This window comes from Chlorocebus sabaeus, chromosome 16 (assembly GCF_047675955.1).
Source record: "Chlorocebus sabaeus isolate Y175 chromosome 16, mChlSab1.0.hap1, whole genome shotgun sequence".
NCBI classification, from domain to species: domain Eukaryota; kingdom Metazoa; phylum Chordata; class Mammalia; order Primates; family Cercopithecidae; genus Chlorocebus; species Chlorocebus sabaeus.
The window spans coordinates 39,944,470-39,968,246 of record NC_132919.1 but is presented as its reverse complement, the minus strand read 5'-3'; the positions used below and the strand labels follow the sequence as shown (position 1 = coordinate 39,968,246).

The window sequence follows — 23,777 nt, the reverse complement described above, 5'->3', positions numbered from 1 at the left end:
CATTTATTTATCCAACAAGGAGTGCCACAGGTAATATTCTAGGTTCTGGGGATACAACAATGAACAAAACAAAGTCCTTGCCCTCAGAGAACTAACCTTCTAGAAAGAGTAGGGGTGGGAATTATAGAAAAATAGCAAGTAGTAACAAGCACTGCAGAAGAAAAACAAAGAAGAATAAAGGGACTGGAGGAAGGCAGGACATGGGGAACAGGGTGCCATTTCAGATGGCACGGTCCGGAAGATTTCTATGCTGAGCTGGCATCTGAGCAGAGGACTGAATGAGATGAAGGAACACGCCATGTGAAAATATGGGTGAAAAACATTTCTGGCAGAGAGAATACCAAGTATAAAGGCTGGAGAATTCTTGGTATACTCAAACAATAGTGAAGAAACTGCTGGGGCTGGACTAGATGAGGGAGATGGAAGTAGTAGGAGATGAAGTTAGAACAGTTGCCAGGTACCAAATCATTCTGCATCTTGAAGACCACAGTAAGGATTTTCAGATTTTCTTCTACATATATATAGAAAACTATTAAAGAAATTTAGGCAAGAAAAATAATTACTGATTTAAAAGGATCACTCTGGCAGAAAAAGACTGTAGGGGCCAAGAGTAGAAGCAGAAAAACCTTAAGAAGCTATGCAGTCATCCAGGCAAGAGAAAGTAGTAGCTTGGACTATGGTAACACCAAGTAAAGGAGGTGAGAAATGGTCAGATTCTAGATGTGCATCTACAGTGAGCAGATAAGATTTGCTGATGGACTGGACATGTGAGAGAAGGGAGTCAAGGGAGACTCCAAGAGCTGTGGTGGACCAGATGACTAGAAGTACCATTCATTCATTCATTCATCTGAAACAAGGTCTTGCTTTGTTGCCCAGGCTGGAGTGTGGTGGCACAATCACAGCTCACTGCAACCTCTGCCTCCTGGGCTCAAGCGATTCTCCCACCTCAGCCTTCCAAGTAGCTGGTACCACAAGCACATGCCACCACACATGTTTTTTGTAGAGTTGGGGTTTCACCATGTTGGCCAGGCTAGTCTTGCTTGAGCCCAAGTGACCTGCCCGCCTTGGCCTCCTAAAGTGCTGGGATTACAGGTGTGAGCCACCATGCCTGGCCAATACTATTTATTTATAAGTAAATAAGTAAAATTGGGGAAAAGGTAGAATATATTAAGCTTGGGACACTTACAGGACATCCAAAGACATAGTGTAGGCAGTAGGGTATGCAAGTGAGGGTCAGAGAAGATTGAGACTTTAGATACAGGTTTTGGAGACACCACTACAAAGATGATAATAAAAGCATGAGACTGGTTGAGATTACCTAGGAATTGAACCGAGAGAGAGAAATAACTGAGCTCTGGGGTTCATAAATATTTAGAAATTAGGAAAGTTGAAGAGCATTCAGTAAAAGAAACTACAGAGTTGGCCAGTGAAAACTAGGAAAGGGAGATGTTCCATAAGCCAGAAGAAAGCATTTCAGAAAGGTTGAAATAATCTGTTCAAACGGTGCTAAGGTCAAATAAAACAGGGACTGATAATTGGCTACTGGATTTGGCAATGTGGCAGTCATTGGAAACCTTGACAAATGCAGTTTCAGTTGAGCAGAAGAAAGAAAAATCTGCTTGGAGTAGTTGAGGTAAGGATATGCTTCCAAGGAGCTTTGCTCTAAGGAAAGCAGAAAAAGTACAGGAATAGCTACCTGGAAATACGAAGGAAAGATCAAAGGAAATTTTTTTTTTCTTTTTCTTTTTCTTTTTTTTTGAGATGGAGCTTCGCTCTTGTTGCCCAGGCTGGAGTGCAGTGGCACGTTCTTGGCTCACTGCAACCTCTGCCTCCTGGGTTCAAGTGATTCTCCTGCCTCAGCCTCCCAAGTAGCTGGGATTACAGGTGCATACCACCACGCCTGGTTAATTTTGTATTTTTAGTAGAGATGGGGTTTCACCATGTTGGCCAGGCTGGTCAAGAACTCCTGACCTCAGGTGTTCCACCCGCCTCAGCCTCCCAAAGTGCTGGGATTACAGGCGTGAGCCACTGCGCCTGGCCCAAACGGATATTTTAAACATAGATCCTATGATGACATGTTTGCTTGCTGATGGGAGTTATCTAACATAAAAGATAAAATGTTAGGCCGGGCGTGGTGGCTTATGCCTGTAATCCCAGCAATTTGGGAGAAGATCGAGATGATCCTGGCCAACATGGTGAAACCCTATCTCTACTAAAAATACAAAAATTAGCTGGGCATGGCAGCACGTGCCTGTAATCCCAGCTACTTGGGAGGCCGAGGCAGAAGAATTGCTTGAACCTGGGAGGCGGAGGTTGCAGTGAGCCGAGATCGTGCCACTGAATTCCAGCCTGGCAACAGAGCTAGACTCTGTCTCAAAAAAAAAAGAAAAGATAAAATATGGCCAGGCACGGTGGCTCACTCCTATAATCCCAGCACTTTGGAGGCCAAGGCAGGAGGATCACTTAAGACCAAGAAATCAAGACAACCTGGGCAACATGGCAAGACCCTGTCTCTATAAAAATTTTAAAAATTTAGCTGGGCCTGGTGGCATGAGCCTGTGGTCCCAGTTACTCAGGAGGCTGGGGTAGGAGGATTGCTTGAGCCAGGAAGTCGAGGCTGCAGTGAGCTGTATTCACAGCACTACACTCCAGCCTGGATGACAGAGGAAGACCCTGTCTCAGGGGGAAAGCAAAAACAAAGATACAATGTGATTACTGAAGAGTAAGGGCGACAGCAGTAGGCCCTAAGTCTGTGAGTACACAAAAGGGGACAGGATTCTGTATACAAATGAAAGGACTGGCCCTTTTCCATTATAACAGGAGGAAAGAGAGAGTGTAGGGTTACAACTGGAAGTAGACTGATAGATATGTTGGTGGGAAGATATGAAATCTTTATTCTAGTTGCTTCTATTTTCTCAGTAAGATACAAACAGGGTCACAGCCATGAATGAAGAGAGAGGAGAAGTACTGGAAATGGAGCAGAGAGGACAGGATATAATAGAGTGGCTTTGGAGAATGGGGAATATATTGACTAGAAAAATATTATAGGACTACTGCAACACTGAGAGCCTATGTGAATTGAAAGTGAGACTAAGGTCGGGTGCAGTAGCTCATGCCTGTAATCCCAGCACTTTGGGAGGCCAAGGTGGGTGCATCACCTGAGGTCAGGAGTTCAAGACCAACCTGGCCAACATGACAAGACCCCATCTCTACTAAAAATACAAAAATTAATTGTGTGTGGCGGCTCATGCCTGTAGTCCCAGCTACTTGGGAGGCTGAAGCACGAGAGTCGCTTGAACCCAGGAGGGGGAGGTTGCAGTGAGCCGAGATCACACCACTGCACTCCAGCCTAGGCAACAGAGCGAGACTCCAGCTCAACAAATAAACAAATAAATAAATAAATAGAGACTAGCCATCTGAAAAATGACCAGTGGTAATCAACATAAGAATAGTAAATGTTATAAAGATAATAGTAATTATTGCTAAAATTCTATTGCTACTGTGTACCGACTACTTACTATGTAACCCAGCATAATACTAAGCCAGTTCTATGATTTATATCATTATAATCCATATCCCTCATTTTGCAGATGAGGAAACCAAAGCTCAGTTAGGTAAACATGTCCAAGGTCACACAGTAAAGAGCAGAATCCAGGTTTTAATGTAGGTTTTTCTAATACCAAAAGCTTTCTTTCTATCTGTTATGCTGTACTGTTTCTAATGAGCAGTATATTAATCTCACACATTGACCTTGGTTAAGGCCTCTTAATGCCATGCAACCTTACATACAGCCATGTTTTCACAGACCAACTGTCAGGCCAAGGTCTATCAGAGAGGAAGCATTTACAACTTCATGAATTGTATTTCTGCTTACACTTTAATTAAACTAACTTTATTTTTATTATTTTTATTTTTTAGCAGACAGGTTCTAGCTTATTCATAACTCATTTTCCTCTTGTCCCTAATAAAATGAAAATGTGATTAAGTGTCATAATGATGCCAAGATTTCACAACTCTTACGTTTCACAGCAGGAAGCCAACATCAATTAAGACTCATCTATTAACTGCACTGACCAAAGGATAAGGCTTTACTTAGAAAAAAAAACAACAGGAAGAGTTAACAAAGGTAATCAATGTGCTAATTATTTTATCAGTTACACTTACAACCATAACATGTAGTGAAAGAGAGGAAATTATTATTTTAACAGCAGGCACCAGAGTTCCTCTCAGGGAGGTAATTGTCTTTGTTGAGGAATATATCTTGATAGATTGTTCTGGTTGGGAAAAATGAGGCCTTAAAAACATCAGAAAATAGAAGAGATGCCTAACCTTCTTTGCCTAAGTAAAACACAGAAATTCAGCACCTGAGGAAAGAGCAGGAAAAAAAAAAAAAAAAAAAAACACCACAACCCAACAATAACAACAACAACAAAACAGAGAAATGAACGTCTGGCGCTAGTACAAGGAAAGAAAGCAACATGGCAGAGAACCATATTGACTAGTGACAAGGAAAGATGCTGTAAAGTGACTGGGGGCCTTTTAATTCCATTTTTGCAGTGTTCTAAATGTAAACCCTTTCTACCTCCCGGTATCCTCATAAAAGTGTGCTACACATACAAATGCCTAGCATAATGCTTAAAGGGAGGAAGAGGTCAAAGAAAGTGGGCCAAGTTCTGCATCTGGTATGGCATGGATCAGACAGATAAGAACAGCCCTGAAAGTCAGATATGGACAACTCTGGAATTACATTTAAGCAGAAACTCAAAAATAAAAGCTACTGTGAACCCTAGAAATTCTCAGAAATCTTGGAAAGGCATTCTTGGTATAAAGTAAGTTTATCTTGAGTCAATCATGTCTAAACCTCAAAAGTCAGTTTACTATCTGGGATATAAATATTTTTAAAAAACATTCTGAAATTGTTCATTTCCATTACTTTAAGGCTTTTATATTCATGCTACAGGAACACTTCAAGTATTTAAACTACTTTTAGTATTTTTAGATTTTTTTAAATTTTAAAAACATAGAATACAGACAGTGAAAATTTCCCATAATCCTATTACATATACATACACAAATTGAGAAGTTAAACATACCCCTGCACCTGCACATTCTATCTTCTGAGAGGTAACTAGTGTTATATTTATCAGCTATATCATATACTTCTAGACTTTTTTCTACAGTTTTACAGCATATACTTTCTTTTCTTTCTTTCTAGAAAGGGAGTTGTGCTAGACATATTGTATTGGAACTTACTCATTTGCTTAACACATTATGAACACTTACTGTCTTTCCAGGTCACAACACACCAAGCTACTTTAGTTTCTTAAATGGTTGCACAGTATTTTATCATGTAGATTTGTCATAACGTATCTGGTTCCCCACTGTCAGGCATTTACGCTTTTTCCAAATTTTTGCTATTATAAATAACACTATAGCAAACTTATTTTTAGTACCATTGGGAACATACACATTTCTACAGGAGAGATTCTCAGGAGTAGAGTCCCTGAGTCAAAACTCATAAGCATTTTAGTTATTTATAATGCTTCTACTCATCTGACAAAGGGCTAATATCCAGAACCTATAAAGAACTCAATCAAATTTACAAGAAAAAAACAAACAACCCCATCAAAAAGTGGGCAAAGAATATGAACAGACACTTCTCAAAAGAAGACATTTATGTAGCCAACAGATACATGAAAAAATGCTCATCAACACTCGCCATCAGAGAAATGCAAATCAAAACCACAATGAGACACCATCTCACACCAGTTAGCATGGCAATCATTAAAAAAATCAGGCAACAACAGGTGCTGGAGAGGATGTGGAGAAATAGGAACACTTTTACACTGTTAGTGGGACTGTAAACTAGTTCAACCATTGTGGAAAACAGTGTGGCGATTCCTCAAGGATCTAGAACTAGAAATACCATTTGACCCAGCCATCCCATTACTAGAGATATACCCAAAGGATTATAAGTCATGCTGCTATAAAGACACATGCACACGTATGTTTACTGCGGCACTATTCACAATAGCAAAGACTTGGAATCAACCCAAATGTCCATCAGTGACAGACTGGATTAAGAAAATGTGGCACATATACACCATGGAATACTATGCAGCCATAAAAAAGGATGAGTTCGTATCCTTTGTAGGGACATGGATGCAGCTGGAAACCATCATTCTCAGCAAACTATTGCAAGAACAGAAAACCAAATACCACATGTTCTCACTCATAGGTGGGAACTGAACAATGAGATCACTTGGAGACAGGAAGGGGAGCATCACACACAAGGTCCTATTGTGGGGAGGGGGTAGGGAGTAGGGGATAAGGATAGCATTAGGGGATATACCTAATGTAAATGACAAGTTAATGGGTGCAGCACACCAACATGGCACATGTATACATATGTAACAAACCTGCACGTTGTGCACATGTACCCTAGAACTTAAAGTATAATAATAATAATAAAATAATAATAATGCCAAGTTGTCCTTTATAGGGCTATACAAATTTACATTCCAGTTACAGCATAGAGAAGGTTCCTTTTTCTCCATACCTTTATCAAAGCTGGATATTATCAACAGTTAAAGTTTTGCCAATCAAATTGCCAAAAAAAAATAATAATTGGTTGATTTTGGTCTATGACAGACCACACAGATGATGATGATTCCATAAGATTGTACTCTATTTTTACTGTACCATTTCTATACTTAGCTATGTTTAGATACACAAATACCACTGTATTATAATTGCTTACAATATTCAATACAGTAACATGCTGTAAGGGTTTGTAATCTAGAAGCAATAGGCTATACTACACCATCTCGGTTTGTGTAAGTACAATCCACTATGTTTATACAACAATAACATTACTTAATGACATAGTTCTCAGAATATATTCCTGTCATTCAGGGATTCATGATTATACGTGCTACTGGCTTTGCAGTCAGGCAGCACATGGTTAGGACACAGCAAGCTAGAATGTTGGTGATCTTTGTTATCCACGCCAACACATTTGGTAAAATCATCACCTGTGATACCATGGAAGTCAGATCACAGGCACCAAGTGAACATACAACCATGGGGAAAAAGATTGACAAAAATCACAATGTGTTGACTATTTCTTGACACATTCAGCAAAGCCCTAAAAGAAGAGAGAAACTCAGGCTAGAGGTACGTAGTGTGCAAGCAGAGATGGAAGGGAGTATTTGTCTGCCTGTGGTTGACAACTTATTGACTAGAGTTCAGTAACTGGGTCATGAATCCAACTGCTTCAATATCCCAACCCGAAGTTGCACTAAGAAGTGCCTTTAGGCCAGGCATGGTGGCTCACACCTGTAATCCCAGCACTTTGGGAGGCTAAGTTGGGAGGATTGCTTGAGGCCAGGAGTTGGAGATCAGCTTGGGCAACACAGTGAGACTCCATCTCTTTGAAAAGTAAAATAAAATCAGCTAGGCATGGCGGCATGCTCCTATAGTCCCAGCTACTTCTTTGGGGGCTAGGGGTTGGTTGACTGACGCAGGAGGATCACTTTACCCCAGAGATCAAGGCTGCAGTGAGCTATGATCGTGCCAGACTGGGCAACAGAGTGAGACTCTGCCTCAGAAAAAAAAAAAAAAAAAATTGGTGGTACATGCTGATTAATATTAAGCTAAGCCCAACAGTTGACGAATCTTGTCAACAGAGCTTCTGATAAACTTTTTAAAGCTCCGCTCTTGAATAGGGAAGAAAGCCAATGGGGAAAAAAAAAAAAAAAACAGAACGTAGAGGAAACTGACACATGCTATGGGAAAACAACTTCAAAACCAGCCCTTCCATTTAGTATCCTCAGACAGCTATGAGAAGATATTGCATCCATATAAAAGAACAGAAAGTTCCCCAAAAAAGGAATGATTATAGAATAAAAAAGAACTGTTAGAAGTTATATATATTTTTTTCTTTGAGATGGAGTTTTGCTCTTGTTGCCCAGGCTAGAGTGCAATGGTGCCATCTTGGCTCACTGCAACCTCCGCCTCCCGGATTCAAGCGATTCTCCTGCCTCAGCCTCTAGAGTAGCTGGGATTACAAGCATGCACCACCACGCCCGGCTAATTCTGTACTTTCACTAGAGACAGGGCTTCACCATATTGGTCAGACTGGTCTCGAACTCCCGACCTCAGGTGATCCGCCCGCCTCACCTCCCAAAGTGCTGGGATTACAGTCATGAGCCACCGCGCCCGGCCGGAAATTATAAATTTAATAGCCAAATTTTTAAAACTAAATAGTTGAAAGTTTCATCTGAGGAACATTCCACAAAATAGAAAAAAGACAAAAATATAAAAAATTTGAAAGAAAAAAACAGAGAGAGAAATTCAACTCAGCATATCCAATACTGGACTAAAGAAAAAATAGGAAAAATAGACGGGTAAAGAGGTAAGAATTTTTTTTTTAAATGATATGACCACTTCTGGTAATGTCAGAACTGGTAATTAATTAAGACCAGCGTTCCCATTGAAGACAACTAAAAAACCTGGACAGACTATAGAAACAATATTCTTTAAAAGTCTCAAAAGGTAATGAGATAGTAAACAATGACTGGGCTGAGTGTCAGGTGAGCGTGGGGATCCAGAGAGATAAGCCTGGTACTTGAGGCTACTTTTGCCTTTGTGACATTTGCCATCTGTAGGAGATTGAGAGGCTGAACTTTGCCTTCTGGGTCTAGAGGGACAAATGTCAGAGACTGGGCTTGTCAAAGGTTGAGTTCTGATGAGATTTCCACTTTGATGGCTAGGATCTCTATAGGCTGCACCCAGGAGAGGATGAAACAAGCCACTGCACAGTTTGTGGTCAGAAAAATCTCAAGCTCTGAACTGGATTAAGGTGATCCCTAATTGCCAGTGACCCCAATTACCTGGTAGAAATAAATCTTATTTGGGGAAGATAATGTCATCCTAGGCCTTAAATTATTTTTACAAGAAATTTTTCAAATACTATTCTTCAAATACTATGTTCAGCATACAGTGAAAATAACCAGTTACATGAGGGATTAGCCACTATGGTTGAGAACCAACACAAATGAGACAACTGAAAGAGACCTATGGAAACACCATATACTGGAATTATCAGAATCCAGCAAGAAAACAACCATGCTTACTATTTCAAGGAGGCAAATTCCAAGCTTGAAAAATTTTGGCAGGTAACTAGAAACTCAAAAATGTGACCAGAAGGTCTGGAGAAAAGAACAAACAGAAATCCTAGAATTGAAAAATAATCAAATTAATAACTCAGTGGATGAGTCAAACAGCACATTAGACCTAGTATAAAAGAGTGAACAAGAAGGTAGAAGAAATAACTCAAAAAGGAAATGTGGAGGAAAAAAAATATGAGAGGTTTAAAAAAATTAAGACAAGCCGGATGAGGTGGCTCACGCCTGTAATCCCAGCACTTTGGGAGGCTGAAGTGGGTGGATCACCTGAGGTCAGGAGTTCGAGACCAGCCTGGCCAACATGGTGAAACCCCATTTCTATTAAAAATAAAAAAAATTAGCCGGGCATGGTGGCGGGTGCCTGTAATCCCAGCTACTCAGGAGGCTGAGGCAGGAGAATCGTCTGAACCCAGGAGGCGGAGGTTGCAGTGAGCCAAGATCATGTCATTGCGCTCCAGCCTGGGCAACAAGAGTGAAACTCTGTCTCAAAAAAAAAAAAAAAAAAAAAAAAAAAAAATTAAGACATAGGGGATTCAGGGGTAGGAAAGATGTGAACATCATAATCAACACTTAATCTAATTGACAGATATAGAACACTATATTTAACAACTGCAGAATATATATTACATTACTTTCAAGTGCAAATGGTATGTTCACCAAGATAGACCATACACTGGGCCATGAAACAAGTCTCAATAAACATAAAGGATCAAAATTATACAAAATGTATTCTCTGACCACAACAGAATTAAATTAGAAGTCAATAACAATAAAGTAACTAGGAAAACTTCAAATATCTGGAAATAAATATAAATGTATTTAAATATCTGGGAATAAATCTAAAAATGCATGAATCAAAGACAAAATCACAATGAAAAAGAAAATATTTTTAACTGAGTGATAATGGAAATACAACACCAAACTTTGCTGGATGCAGCTGAAGCAATGTTTAAAGGGAAATGTATAGTTTTAAATGCTAATCTTAGAAAAGAAGATCTAAAATCAGTGACCTGAAGTTCCACCTTAAAAAACCAGAAAAGGAAGAGGAAAGTAAACCCAAAGTGATACAAGAAAGCAAATAATATAGATAAGAGTAGAAATCAATGGAAAAAATTAACAAATACAAAAGTTGGCTTTGAAAAGAGGCAACAAAAACTCGATCATTCCAAAAAAAATGCATACCCCTGAGGGACCACTTCAGATGAGTCCATGAAGGATAGTGAACCAGGAAAAGCCCTCTTGGAAGGGAACGCCAGAGGTGATGGAGGCAACAAACAGAAAAATACTCCCAGAACGCAAAAGCAGGGCTTCACTGATGGGCTAACCAAGGAATTTATCCTACTGTCAAGGCAGAAAATCTTTGCAGTTTTCGTCCAGCAGGATTTGATAAATGCTGTGAAACAGCAACGGTTGTATGTTTCCTATTTTTCTCTTTTTTGAGTGAAAGTTCTACTTGTTACATATCCTGTTCTAATACTCTAATTTGGGTATGTGTGAGTGAGGGGGGAGGATGGATAACTTGTTTTTTATGTTACGAGACAAAGAAGAGCCATCTAACAGAAAAGAATTGTATAATACTTAGAGATCTTGACTAAGCAGGATGCCGTAATTGTATGGGTCTTTGGCATTGTCTCTCTCGGGGAGAATGTGAGCATGTTCTATGTATACTAACATGGGTGTGCTCTGATACTTGGGTAGTCAAAGCAATGGATCTGGCAGAGGCTGTCCCCCAGAAGTCATTCACCTCTTCTTCCATGGTGGTGGAATGCTTAGGTGGGTACATGGTCACCTAGCCAAAGATTTCTTTTCCAAAACTACCCTACAATTAATTGGCTGTGGCTATGTGATCAAAGCCAAAGGGTGGTAAACATACATGATGTATGTAACTTTTCACCTTATTTCAAGGGTGAGGCCCTCCAGTACAGTGTTGAAGAAAAGTGGGGAAAGTGGCCATCCTTGCCTTGTTCCCAGTCTCTGGGGTAAACGGTTTAGTTTTTTACCATTATGATCTTTAGTGTACATACTTTATAGATACTCTTTTATTGGTTTGAGGAATTTTCTACCATTCCTAGTTTGTTGAGAGTTTTTACTATAAAATAGTGTAAAAATTTTGTCCAATGCTTTCCCTGCATCTATTAAATGGTCATAGTTTTTCTTGTTTATATTGTTAACATGGTGAATAACATTGTTTGACATTTGAAAAATAAGCCTTGTATTTCTCAGACAAACCAAGTAGAGTTTGCCTCACAGGTGGAAGAGATGGGCTAGACTTAGTTAGTCCTTTCATTCTTTTTTTTTTCTGAGATGGCGTCTCTGTCGCCCAGGCTGGAGTGCAGTGGTGCGATCTCCACTCACTGCAACCTCCGCCTCCCAGGTTCAAGCGATTCTCCTGCCTCAACCTTCTGAGTAGCTGGGACTACAAGCATGCACCACCACGTCCAGCTAATTTTTGTATTTTTTAGTAGAGATGGGGTTTCACCATATTGGCCAGGCTGGTTTTGAACTCCTGACCTTGTGATCTGCCTGCCTCAGCCTCCCAAAGTGCTGGGATTACAGGTGTGAGCCACTGCACCCGGCCAGTCCTTTCATTCTTAGTTCCCCAAGGTGCCAGTTGCTGAAACAGAGATTTCTAAGTCCCACACCTGTCTTTCAATTTTTTTTAAAGGAGAAACCTCCAATTTCTAGCTACCAACACTCTTCAGGAGGCAAGGATATGTGGATGTGTTAACTACTCTATATATGACCTGTTAATCAACTTGCCTGCTCTCAAGCCCTCTGCCTCAACCTATCCCCTACCAAACAACCCCATCCTTCAGTCTCAAGCATCTCTTCCTTTGTATACACTCAATAAATCATCTTGTTTCTGGACCCTTGAATATACTGTTCTTAAAGCATAATCAGAGGTATCTATCCTTTAACTTTCTTTTTAGTTTCTCTTGTTATATTAGTTCAAGAGTCTAGTATGTGTAACCATAAAGTAATGAGAATAATTTTTAACAAATATACCCAAGCTTATATAAGAGAAACTTTTCCCTCCAGAGTATTATCTGAAAAGGTTATCTGCTTATTTGAGTGACTGTGCCATTACTAAGATGATGTAGAAAAAACATGTGGTTACATCTGGGGAAGACATAAAGGGAACAGTATGGGGAGGTAGTAGTCAAAGGGAATTCTGGCCTTAGTAGTTCTTACAAGGAGAATGTATTTGTGCACTGTTTGTGAGATTAAAAGTTAAAAGGAAAGATTTCATTTACAATAGCATCAAAGAGAATAAAATAGGAATAAATCTAACAAATGAGGCAAAAGACTTTTACACTGAAAATTACAAAACACTGCTGAAATAAATTAAAGATGACAATAATAAGTAGAACACATTCCGTGTTCATGGACTGGAAATATTGTTAAGATATCTATACCATGCAAAGCAATCTACAGTTCAACACAATGCCTTTCAAAATCTCAGTTAATTTTTTTTTACAGAAATAGAAAACTTCATCCTAAAATTCATATGGAATCTCAAGGGATCCCAAATGGTCAAAACAATTTTGAAAAAGAACAAAGTTAAGGGACTTACACTTCTTGATTTCAAAACATATTACAAAGCTACAGTAATCAAAACAGTGCTACTGGCATAAATTCAGCCAAATATATCAATGAATATTCAATAGAATAAATTTCACATATATTATTAAATGACCTTCAACAAAGGTGCCAAGCCCACTCATTGGGGAAAGGACAATCACTCTGTTTAACAAATGGTATTGGGAAAACTGGGTATCCATATGCAAAAGAATGAAGTTAAACTCTTATACCATATATGAAAACTAACTCAAAATGGATTAAAGACCTAAACGTAAGACTTAAGACTATAACAATCCTAGAAGAAAACACAGAGAGATAACTTTATGACACTGGACTTGGCAATGCTTTCCTGGATATGACACCCAAAGCACAAGGTAAAAAAAAAAAAAAAAAAAAAAAGCAAAATAGACAGATGGGACTACAACAAACTTAAAAGTGTCTGCTCGTCAAAGGACAAAACATCATGAAAGGCAACTCACAGAATGGGAGAAAATATTTGTAAATCATATCCACTAAGGGGTTAATATTCAGAATATATTTTAAAAACTCCTACAACTGAACAACACCAAAAATCAAACGAACCAAATGAAAAACTGGCAAAAGACTTGAATATACATTTTTCCAAAGATGATATACAAATGGCCAGTAAGTATACAAATGATACTAAGTATCACTAATTATCACAGAAATGTAAAAAAAATCAAACCTACAATGAGGTATCTACCAGCTCATGCTCATTAAGATGGCTACTTATAGAAGCCATCCTTTAAAAAATCCAGGAAATAATAAGTGTTGGTGGGGATGTGGAGAAATTAGAACTCTTTTGCAATGTTGGTGGGATTATAAAATGGTATGGCAGCTATGAAAAATAGTATGGAGGGTCCTCAAAAAATTAAAAATTGGATTAACCATATGATCCAGCAATCCAATACTGGATATATGCAAATGAAATCAGGGCCTCAAAGAGATAGTTGGAGCCAGGCATGCTGGCACACGCCTGTAGTCCCAGTACTTGGGAGGCTGAGGAAGGAAGATCATTTGAGTCCAGGAGTTTGAGTCTAGCCTGAGCAACATTGTGAGGCCTCATCTCTTAAAAAGAAAAACAAAACAGATATTTCCAACCCCAAGTTCATAGTGGCACTATTCACAATAGTCAAGGGGCAGAAGCAACCTAAATGTCTATTAAGAAATGAATAAACAAAATGTCATATGTACATACAAGGGAATATTATTCAGCCTTAGAAAGAAAGGAAATCTTTTCACATGCTACAACATGAATGAACCTTGAAAACATAACCCAGTCACAAAAACACAAATGCTGCGTGATTCCACTTAAATGAGGTACCTGGAATAGTTAAATGCATAGGAACAGAAAGTAGAATGGCGGTTACTAGGGGCAAGTGAAGAGGGAAAAGGAAAATTGTGTTTAATGGATATAGAGTTTCAGATTTGCAAGATAAAAATGTTCTAGAGATCTGTTTCAAACAATGTGAATACACTACTGAACTGTGCACTTAAAAATGGTTAAAATGGGGCTGGGTGTGGTGGCTCACACCTGTAATCTCAGCACTTTGGGAGGCCAAGGCAGGCAGATCACTAGAGGTCAGGAGTTCGAGACTGGCCTGGCCAACATGGTGAAACTCCATTTCTACCAAAAAATACAAAAAAAAAAATAGCTGGGCTTGGTGGCATGCACCTGTAATCCCAGCTACTCGGGAGACTGAGGCACGAGAATCGTTTGACCCCAGGAGGCAGAGTTTGCAGTGAGCTGAGATCGCACCATTGCACTCCAGCATGGGTGACAGAGTGAGACTTTGTCTCAAAAAAAAAAAAAAAAAAAAAGATATGCATAGAATGAAAGTGAAGGGATGGAGAAGAGTGTTCCATCTTTTCAATCATCTAAACAAGAACAGCAGTAGCTATATTTGCATCAGATAAAACGGACTTTAAGGCCATGCGCAATGGCTCACGCCTATAATCCTAGCACTTTGGGAGGCTGAGGCAGGTGGATCACCTGAGGTCAGGAGGTCAAGACGAGCCTGACCAACATGGAGAAACCCTGTCTCTACTAAAAATATAAAATTAGCTGGGCGTGGTGGTACATGCCTGTAATCCCACCTACTCGGGAGGCTGAAGCAGGAGAATTGCTCGAACCTGGAAGGCAGAGGTTGCAGTGAGCCAAGATCACTCCATTGCACTCCAGCCTGGGCAACAAGAGCGAAACTCCATCTCAAAAAATAAAAAAAAAAAAAGGACTTTAAGTAAAAAACAATAAAAAATGATAATGGAGACCAGGCACAGTGGCTCACACCTGTAATCCCAGCACTTTGGGAGTCCGAGGTGGGCGGATCACTTGAGGTCAGGAGTTTGAGATCAGTTTGGCCAACATGGTGAAACCCTGTCTCTACTAAAAATACAAAAGTTAGCCGGGCATGATGGTGGGTGCCTGTAATCCCAGCTACTTGGGAGGCTGAGGACTTTTTGGATAAGACCTCAAAAGCACAGGCAACAAAACCAAAAATGGACAAATGGGATTATATCAAACTAAAAATCTTCTGCATAGCAAAAGACACAATACAATGAAGAGACAACCTACAAAAAGAGAGAAAGTATTTGCAAACTACACATTTGACAAAAGGTTAATATGCAGAATACATAAGGAATTTAAGCAACTCAGAAGCAAAACAAAGACAAAAACAAAAACAGTCTAATTTAAAAAATGGGCAGGCCGGGCGCGGTGGCTCAAGCCTGTAATCCCAGCACTTTGGGAGGCCGAGATGGGCGGATCACGAGGTCAAGAGATCGAGACCATCCTGGTTAACACGGTGAAACCCCGTCTCCACTAAAAAATACAAAAAAAAAACTAGCCGGGCGTGATGGCGGGCGCCTGTAGTCCCAGCTACTCGGGAGGCTGAGGCAGGAGAATGGCGTGAACCCCGAAGGCGGAGCTTGCAGTGAGCTGAGATCTGGCCACTGCACTCCAGCCTGGGCGACAGAAAGAGACTCTGCCTCAAAAAAAATAAAATAAAATAAAATAAAATAAAAATAAAAAATGGGCAAAAGACCTGAATAGACATTTCTCAAAAGAAGATACACAAATGACCAACAGATATATGGAAAAATGTTCAATATCACCAATCATCAGAGAAATGCAAATCAAAACCACAATATCACCTCATCCCAGTTAAAATGGCTATTACCAAAAAGACAAAAAATAACAAATGCTGGCAAAGATGCAGAGAAAAGGGGACTCATATACTATTTGTAGGAATGTAAGTTAGGATAACATTATAGAAAACAGTATGAAGTTTCCTTAAAAAATTAAAAATAGAACCACTATATAATTTAGCAGTTCCACTACTGGTTGCATCTCCAAAGAAAATGAAATCAGTACGTTGAAGAGACATCTCCACACCGATGTTTACCACAGCACTATTCACAATAGCCAAGATATGGATCAACCTAAATATGCATCTACAGATGAAGAAAATGTGATATATATATGTGTATACATACATATATACACATATATACATATATCATACATATATGTATATATACATAAATATATACATATGCATATATACATATATACATATGTGTATATACATATATGTGTATGTATATGTATACATATATGTGTATAAATACATATATATGTATATATGTGTGTATATATATATCTTGGCTATTGTGAATAGTGCTGTGGTAAACACCGGTGTGGAGATGTCTCTTCAACATACTGATTTCTCCATGGGTGTGGAGATGTCTCTTCAACATATAAGATTTAATTCTGTTTTATGGCTGAATAGTATTCCACTGTATATGTATGTATATGTGTGTGTGTGTGTGTATATTTACACATACAATGGAATATGATTCAACCATAAAACAGAATGAAATCTTGTCATTTTTGGCAGCATAGGTGAACCTGAAGAACATTACGTTAAGTGAAATAAGTCAGGCACAGAAAGACAAATACTGCATAATATTACTCATATACAGAAGCTAAAAAAGTTAATTTCACAGAAGAGAGTAGAATAGTAAATACCAGAGGCTGGGGAAGGTAGGAAAGTGGGGGATTGGGAGAAGTTGGTCAAAAGTTGTAGTTAGATAGGAAGAGTAAGTTTTGGTATTCTATTACACAGTAGAATAATTGTAGCAAATAACACTGTAGTGTATATTTCAAGACAGCTAGAAGAGAGTTTAGAGAGTTATCACCACAAAGAAATGATAAATGTTTAAAGTAATGGATATGGTAATTATCTCAGTTTGATTATTACACTATGTATATATGTGTCAAAAAATCACATTGTACCTCATAAATATGTACAATTACATTTAAATTATAAATTAAATTATAAATTAAAAATAAAAATGGTTAAAATGATAAATTTTATATTACGTGTTCTTCAACACAATAAAAAATGAAAAGGAAAGAATATGCGCTCTATAGGGAGACAACTTAGGGTAGCATATTAGTAATATTAATTTATACAAGACTAGCCATGCATTGTGGCTCACGCCTGTTTAATTCCAGCACTTTGAAAGGTCAAGGCAGGAGGACTGCTTGAGTGTAGGAGTGCAAGACCAGCCTGGGCAACATAGTGAGACCCTGTCTCCATAAAAAATGAAAAAAGGCAGCTGGGCGCAGTGACTCATGCCTGCAATCCTAGCACTGTAGAAGGCCAAGGCAGGCAGATCACTTGAGGGCAGGAGTTTGAGATCAGCCTGGCCAACACAGCAGAAACCCTGTCTCTACTAAAAACAAAAAAAATTAGCCAGGCGTGGTGGAGTGTGCCTGTAATCCCAGCTACTCAAGAGGCTGAAGCAGGAGAATCGCTTGAATGTGGGAGGTGGAAGTTGCAGTGAGCCGAGATGGTGCCATTGTACTGCAGCCTGGGCAACAGAGCAAGACTCTGTCTCAAAAAAAAAAAAAAAAAAAAAAAGGAAAGGAAAAGAAAAGAAAAGAAAAAAGGGCCAGCCATGGTGGCTCACACCTGTAATCCCAGCACTTTAGGAAGCTGAGGTGGGCAGATCACTTGAGGCCAGGAGTTCAAGACCAGCCTGGCCAACATGGTGAAACCCCATCTCTACTAAAAATACAAAAATTAGCCGGGTGTGGTAGCACATGCCTGTAGTCCTAGCTACTTGGGAGGCTGAGGCACAAGAATCACTGGAACCCATGAGGTGAGGAGGCTGCAGTGAGCTAAGATCGTGCCACTGCGCTCTAGCCCGGGCAACAGAGCAAGACTCTGTGTCAAAAAAATGAAAAACGAAAACAAATTTATATGTGACCTTGAACAAGTTACTTACTCTAAGTTTGTCGTATGGCATAAAAATGGGTACAGTAAATATTAGTTCCTGCCCTTCTCTCATCTAAATTGCCTTCAAAGGCTCATGCCATTGTGTTAAACATCTTCAGTGGTGAGAAATCTTTAATCTTTAATGATGGATTGGAAAACATAGTCAACTAAAAGCGTGCAAGCTAAGTTTAGTGAACAAATGATGAATAGTTTTTAGCCTAAAAGACATTTTGCAGAAAGAACCCTATGAATCTGAGCTACACTATGATCTATGATCATATCACTATTAATTTACTTTTTGGAAAAGTTCTCACAGAAGTCCTCAACATTTTTCAAATTACTGTAGGTTAAAATGATATGTTTGTCCTGGTTAATTCTGCCTGCACTGCATGCCCCTGACATGCACGTAATTCTAGAATATTAAAATTGTGCATTGCAGACTCTGGTAACCTGATTTTTGGATCATACAAAATACACGTTTTATTAGATGTTACTATTTTCTTCAAAAAACATGATTTTGTCATATTAGAAGCAACTATATGTCCCTAAAACAATCACTTACTCTGAGTTCTTACAAACTGCAAGAATAACAAACCATTGGTATAGGGTCGTACTTTACGGTACCTTTATCATACGCTCAGGATAATATCCTAAATTTCCATCTAATTTTCTCCTGTCACAATATAAGTACATGCCCTCTTGTCCTAGAGTCTGTTAATAACAGAACAACTACAACTACGATTTCAAAGTCTGGCATCTAGGATAGTTATTAAATCATCCTTCATCCCTGCCTTCTCCAAGTTAAATAATCTAAATTCTTTTGCTTATTCTTAATATGTTCTAAATTTTTCAAAGCCCAAATCATTATATGTAATACTAGGAAAATAACTATTACATACTTTACAAAGATAACTAAGAACAAATATAGAGTTAAAATTATAGCTATGTAAAAATAGCAATGTGACAGGTATAATACAATTATGAATAATAAATGGAGACCCAGAAAAACTGTCATTCATATATTAATTCTACAGCGTGATTCTACTTCTGGCATTCTAGAGCACAATAATCCTTACCAGGGGACTTTCCTTGTTGTGAGTTGCTTCTGTGCTCTCTGTATCTGGCTGGAGTGGCTAAACCTGTGTCTTTGCTAGGCTTGCTAGCAGGCCCCATTTCTGAAATGAGGAATCCCATCTGTTCTGAAGGCAAGATATTCTCACGTGAACTGGTCTGGCATTTTATATTGGCATCCACCTAAAATATTAAACCCATTCATTAATTGAGATTTCCTCCAAATATATGCTAAAAGTTAAGATATTTTATCAGAGGAGTTCTATTATAGGAACATGATCCAACAAACAAGCTTATAAGGCTTTTCATTCTTATAAATGATACTATACCTTTCTCACAAACTACTAAAATGTATATGGAGCTAAAACATTTACTTATGATCAGAGAAATATTTACCATGAAGCTTGTTGATTTTTTTTTTTAACTTACAAAAGTGCAGGGTTTTTTGTGTGTGTGTGTTTTTTTTTTGTTTTAAGGCGGGGTCTCACATTGTTGTCCAGGTGGGAGTACAGTGGTACAATCATAGCTCACTGTAACCTCAAGCTCTTGGGCTCAAGTGATCCTCCTGAGTAGCTAGGACTACAGGTGCTAATTTTTAAAAAGGTTTTTTGTAGGCTGGGCGTGGTGGCTCATACTTGTACTTCTAGCACTTTAGGAGGCTGAAGTGGGTGGATCACAATGTCAGGAGCTTAAGACCGGCCTGGCCAACATGTTGAAACCCCGTCTCTACTAAAAATACAAAAAATTAGCTTGGCGTGGTGGTGGGCGCCTGTAGTCCCAGCTACTCAGGAGGCTGAGGCAGAAGAATCGTTTGAACCCAGGAGGTGGAGGCTGCAGTGAGCCAAGATTGCACTACTGCACTCCAGCCTAGGTGACAGAGAGAGAATCCATCTCAAAAAAAATTTTTTTTTAATTTGGATTTTTTTGGGTATTATTTTAAGGGGTACAGGCACAATTTTGTTACATGGATATACTGCATAGTGGTGGAGTCTGGGCTTTGAGTGAATAGTGTACAGTGTACCCACTAAGTAATTTCTCATCTCTGTTCCCCCTCCTACTCTCCCACCCTTCCACATCTTCAGTGTCTCCAATGTCTATTATTCCACATTGTATGTCCAGTGTGTACACATTATTTAGCTTCCACTTATAAAATGAGAACAGGTGCTATTTGACGTTGTTTCTGTGGATGTACTTTTGATGAATTATTCTTACTAATTATTGAAAATTAAAGTTTATTCATTTTCTTGTAATAAACTAGTGGCAATAAAGGAATTAGCCTTTACCTTCTGCTTTAGGAGTGCAGATATTAGTGAGGAAATTCAAACACAGTATGCTCACAAGTTACAGTTCAATGATGCTGTAATAAAGTTAGAAAAGACCTCCAACCATCTCCTTACCTCTGTGCTACAAATGGCTAGGAAAGTCCTCATAATGTCTGTCAAATAAACCATCCCTCCTGGGTAACAGAATTATCGGCCAGGCATATCTAATCTATTCGAATTAAGATAGGAAGCAAAAACTCAAGGGATGCTTATAACATGAAAATAAGCTTCATACCACAAAGCTCAATTAGACAACCTCTCTTTAGAGGTTGACTTCAGACCATGCATAATACAATGAGAGGATGCTTAAGGGTTAAGGTAACTTCTTTCTGAATCTTTTGTGCAGAAGCACTGGGACATGATCCTCCTGGAAACCATAATGAACTGGTATTAAACCCAAATAAAATCTGAACAAACTCTCCACTAGAATAGTCTTTAGCAGAAGCACTAGGTACTTTAAGCTTTATTAAGATTTTTTCTTTGCCCCCTTACCTGGTGTGTGCTGAATGGTGGCCCTTCCTGCACAAATACTACTGAAGATGGAGATGGATTATGATTTAGGTGCTCCTTCAGTTTGACATGAGCTTGCTGGATGGTTGTAGATTCCTGTATTGTGCTATTTTCAACAGGCTGAGCTGTGTGGATGGTATAGATGTACTCAGGTGACTGTGGTAGAGAGCAGGCAATTGCTTGTTCTGTTCCAACCACAAAAGACATAATATCTGAGCCTACAGGAGTAAGTGGCTCCAGCTGGCTAGCCTGACTTGCAGAACATGGATTGCTGTTGTTAGAATTAGCTAGAATGTGTTGGCCTCTGTTAGATTGAGATGTTGGGCACTGATTCTCAACAGGCTCCACCTTTACCATCTCCAATTTAGGGGAGGAATGCAATTCATCTACTATCTGAAAGACAGCCTCTAGGTTTACTTCTGTCTTTTTATTTTCATCAGTAGTACTGCAGGGCCAATTGGAAGGCAAAAATTCAACTGGATAGGAGGATTGCATTGAAGGATTCTGGGAAAAGAAAAAATATAACTGTTTGGATAGAAAATCAAATATGAGATTAAGGAGGAAAGCTACAATATTTAGGCTGATGAGTGCTAAACATAAGTAGATTAAACTTAAAGATCACTAAGAAAACCTAGACACTAATCTACTTTTCAGCAATAGTAGCTTCAAATCTACTGTTAGCATTTACTTAGTATGTACTACATGTCAACCACTCTGCTAAGTTTAACACTTCAATGGGTCAATAATTCTTAGGGTTAAACTATACAAAATCAAAAGCTATAGTACCCAAATACCTATTTGCTGAGAAAGCATCTATACACCAAATTCTTCCATAAAAGCTGACAGACAAAAACATAATTTGTATCTATCATATACTGTTTTAGGAATGCAGTAAGGAAATTTCAAACACAGGATGCTCAAAAGTCTACCAATCCTTCTACAGATTCAGGGAGTGGTATTAATATTCTGTTCCAAACAATATGGGGAAAAATGGATGGAGTATCAAATGCCCTTTGTTTCCTGGGATTATTTATTTTTAATAATAAAGCAGGCCGGGCGCGGTGGCTCAAGCCTGTAATCCCAGCACTTTGGGAGGCCGAGACGGGCGGATCACGAGGTCAGGAGATCGAGACCATCCTGGCGAACACGGTGAAACCCCGTCTCTACTAAAAAGTACAAAAAAAACTAGCCGGGCGAGGTGGCGGGCGCCTGTAGTCCCGGCTACTCGGGAGGCTGAGGCAGGAGAATGGCGTGAACCCGGGAGGCAGAGCTTGCAGTGAGCTGAGATCCGGCCACTGCACTCCAGCCTATGCGACAGAGCGAGACTCCGTCTAAAAAAAATAAAAAATAAAAAATAAAAAATAAAAAATAAATAATAATAATAATAATAATAAAGCAATAGACTAAAATGGCTGTTGCTTTTAGATTTACATCTTTAAGAGATATTCTCTTACATATACTACTTTGCAGAGAGTAGGCATTTAATACATGTTTGGTGATAAAGATCTGTGAACATAAAATACAGAAGAATGATTAAATAAAACATGAAATGAATTGATGTTGCCCAATGAAGAGCTTCGCACAGAGTAGGCATTCAATAAATGTTTGTTGATTATATCAGATTATAAACAGATTATATCTGATACATCAGATTATAAACTTAAAATACAGAAGAGCTATGATTAAAGAAAGTATGCAGTGAGTTGATGTTGCTAAACACACTCATTAACAAAGATTGTCAATGATTTTCGGAAGGCCACTAATGCCAAATAATGTAAATTCAAATGGTATAAGCACTAAGTGACTATAGCCAATAGCAGCATTTATTGAGTTATTACTATGTGCCAAGCACACGCAAAGTGCTTTATATAGATTTCATCCAACCTTCAAAAGAGCCTGGTGAAATGTGATAATCTCCATTTCAAATAATAAAACTGAGGTCCAGAAACTTCCTAATTTACCCAAAGTTACAATGAAATAACTGACAGAGCCAGGTTTCAAGCCTAGGTTTGCCATACTCAAGAACTCTTGCTCTTAAACATTACAACGTACTGACCGTGCATGCACACTCTCGCCCATACCTACAGTCCAACTAAACTAATTGCATTTATTTTCAGGTTGGAATCTGAAACACCTTCCCATTTTTCTATTTCAAAATTTTATGTGTGCTTATCTCTATTTTCCTATGATGAACATGTATTGTCTTCTTTTTTAAATTTTTTGTTTTGTTTTTGAGACGGAGTTTCACTTTTGTCACTCAGGCTGCAGTGCAATGACACAATCTTGGCTCACTGCAACCTCCGCCTCCCAGATTCAGGCGATTCCCCTGCCTCAGCCTCCTGAGTAGCTGGGATTACAAGTGCCCACCACCACGCCCAGCTAATTTTTGTATTTTTAGTAGAGACAGAATTTCGCCATGTTGGCCAGGCTGGTCTTGAACTCCTGATCTCAAGTGATCCACCTACCTCAGCCTCCCAAAGTGGTGCTGGGAGTACAGGCATGAGCCACTGCACCTGGCAGATTTTTTTTTTTTTTTTTGAGACAGGGTCTCACTGTGTTGCACTGACTGGAATACAGTGGCACAATCATAGCTCACTATAGCCTCAAACTCTTCAAACTCCTCAAGGTGGGAGGATCGCTTGATCCTCCCACCTCAGCCTCCCAAGCTAGGATGAAAGGTACACGCGCCACTACACCCAACTAACCCCACCCTCTCTCTCTCCCTCCCTTCCTCCTTTTTCTTTCTTTCTTTCTTTTTTTTTTTTTTTTTTTTTTTTTTAAGAGGCTCTCACTATGTT

General features: G+C 39.0%; 1 protein-coding gene across 1 annotated transcript in view; it reads right to left on the bottom strand.

Moving 5' to 3' along the window:
• The window catches only part of HSF5 (heat shock transcription factor 5), a 55,949-nt gene that overhangs the window by 10,048 nt on the left and 22,124 nt on the right, over positions 1-23,777 (bottom strand). Inside the window, exons 4-5 of the mRNA XM_037992968.2 lie at positions 20,962-21,483; positions 19,153-19,330 (exon numbers count right to left, since the gene is read on the bottom strand). Coding sequence (XP_037848896.2) covers positions 19,153-19,330; positions 20,962-21,483 — 700 coding nt within the window. The remainder of the gene's footprint in view (positions 1-19,152; positions 19,331-20,961; positions 21,484-23,777) is intronic.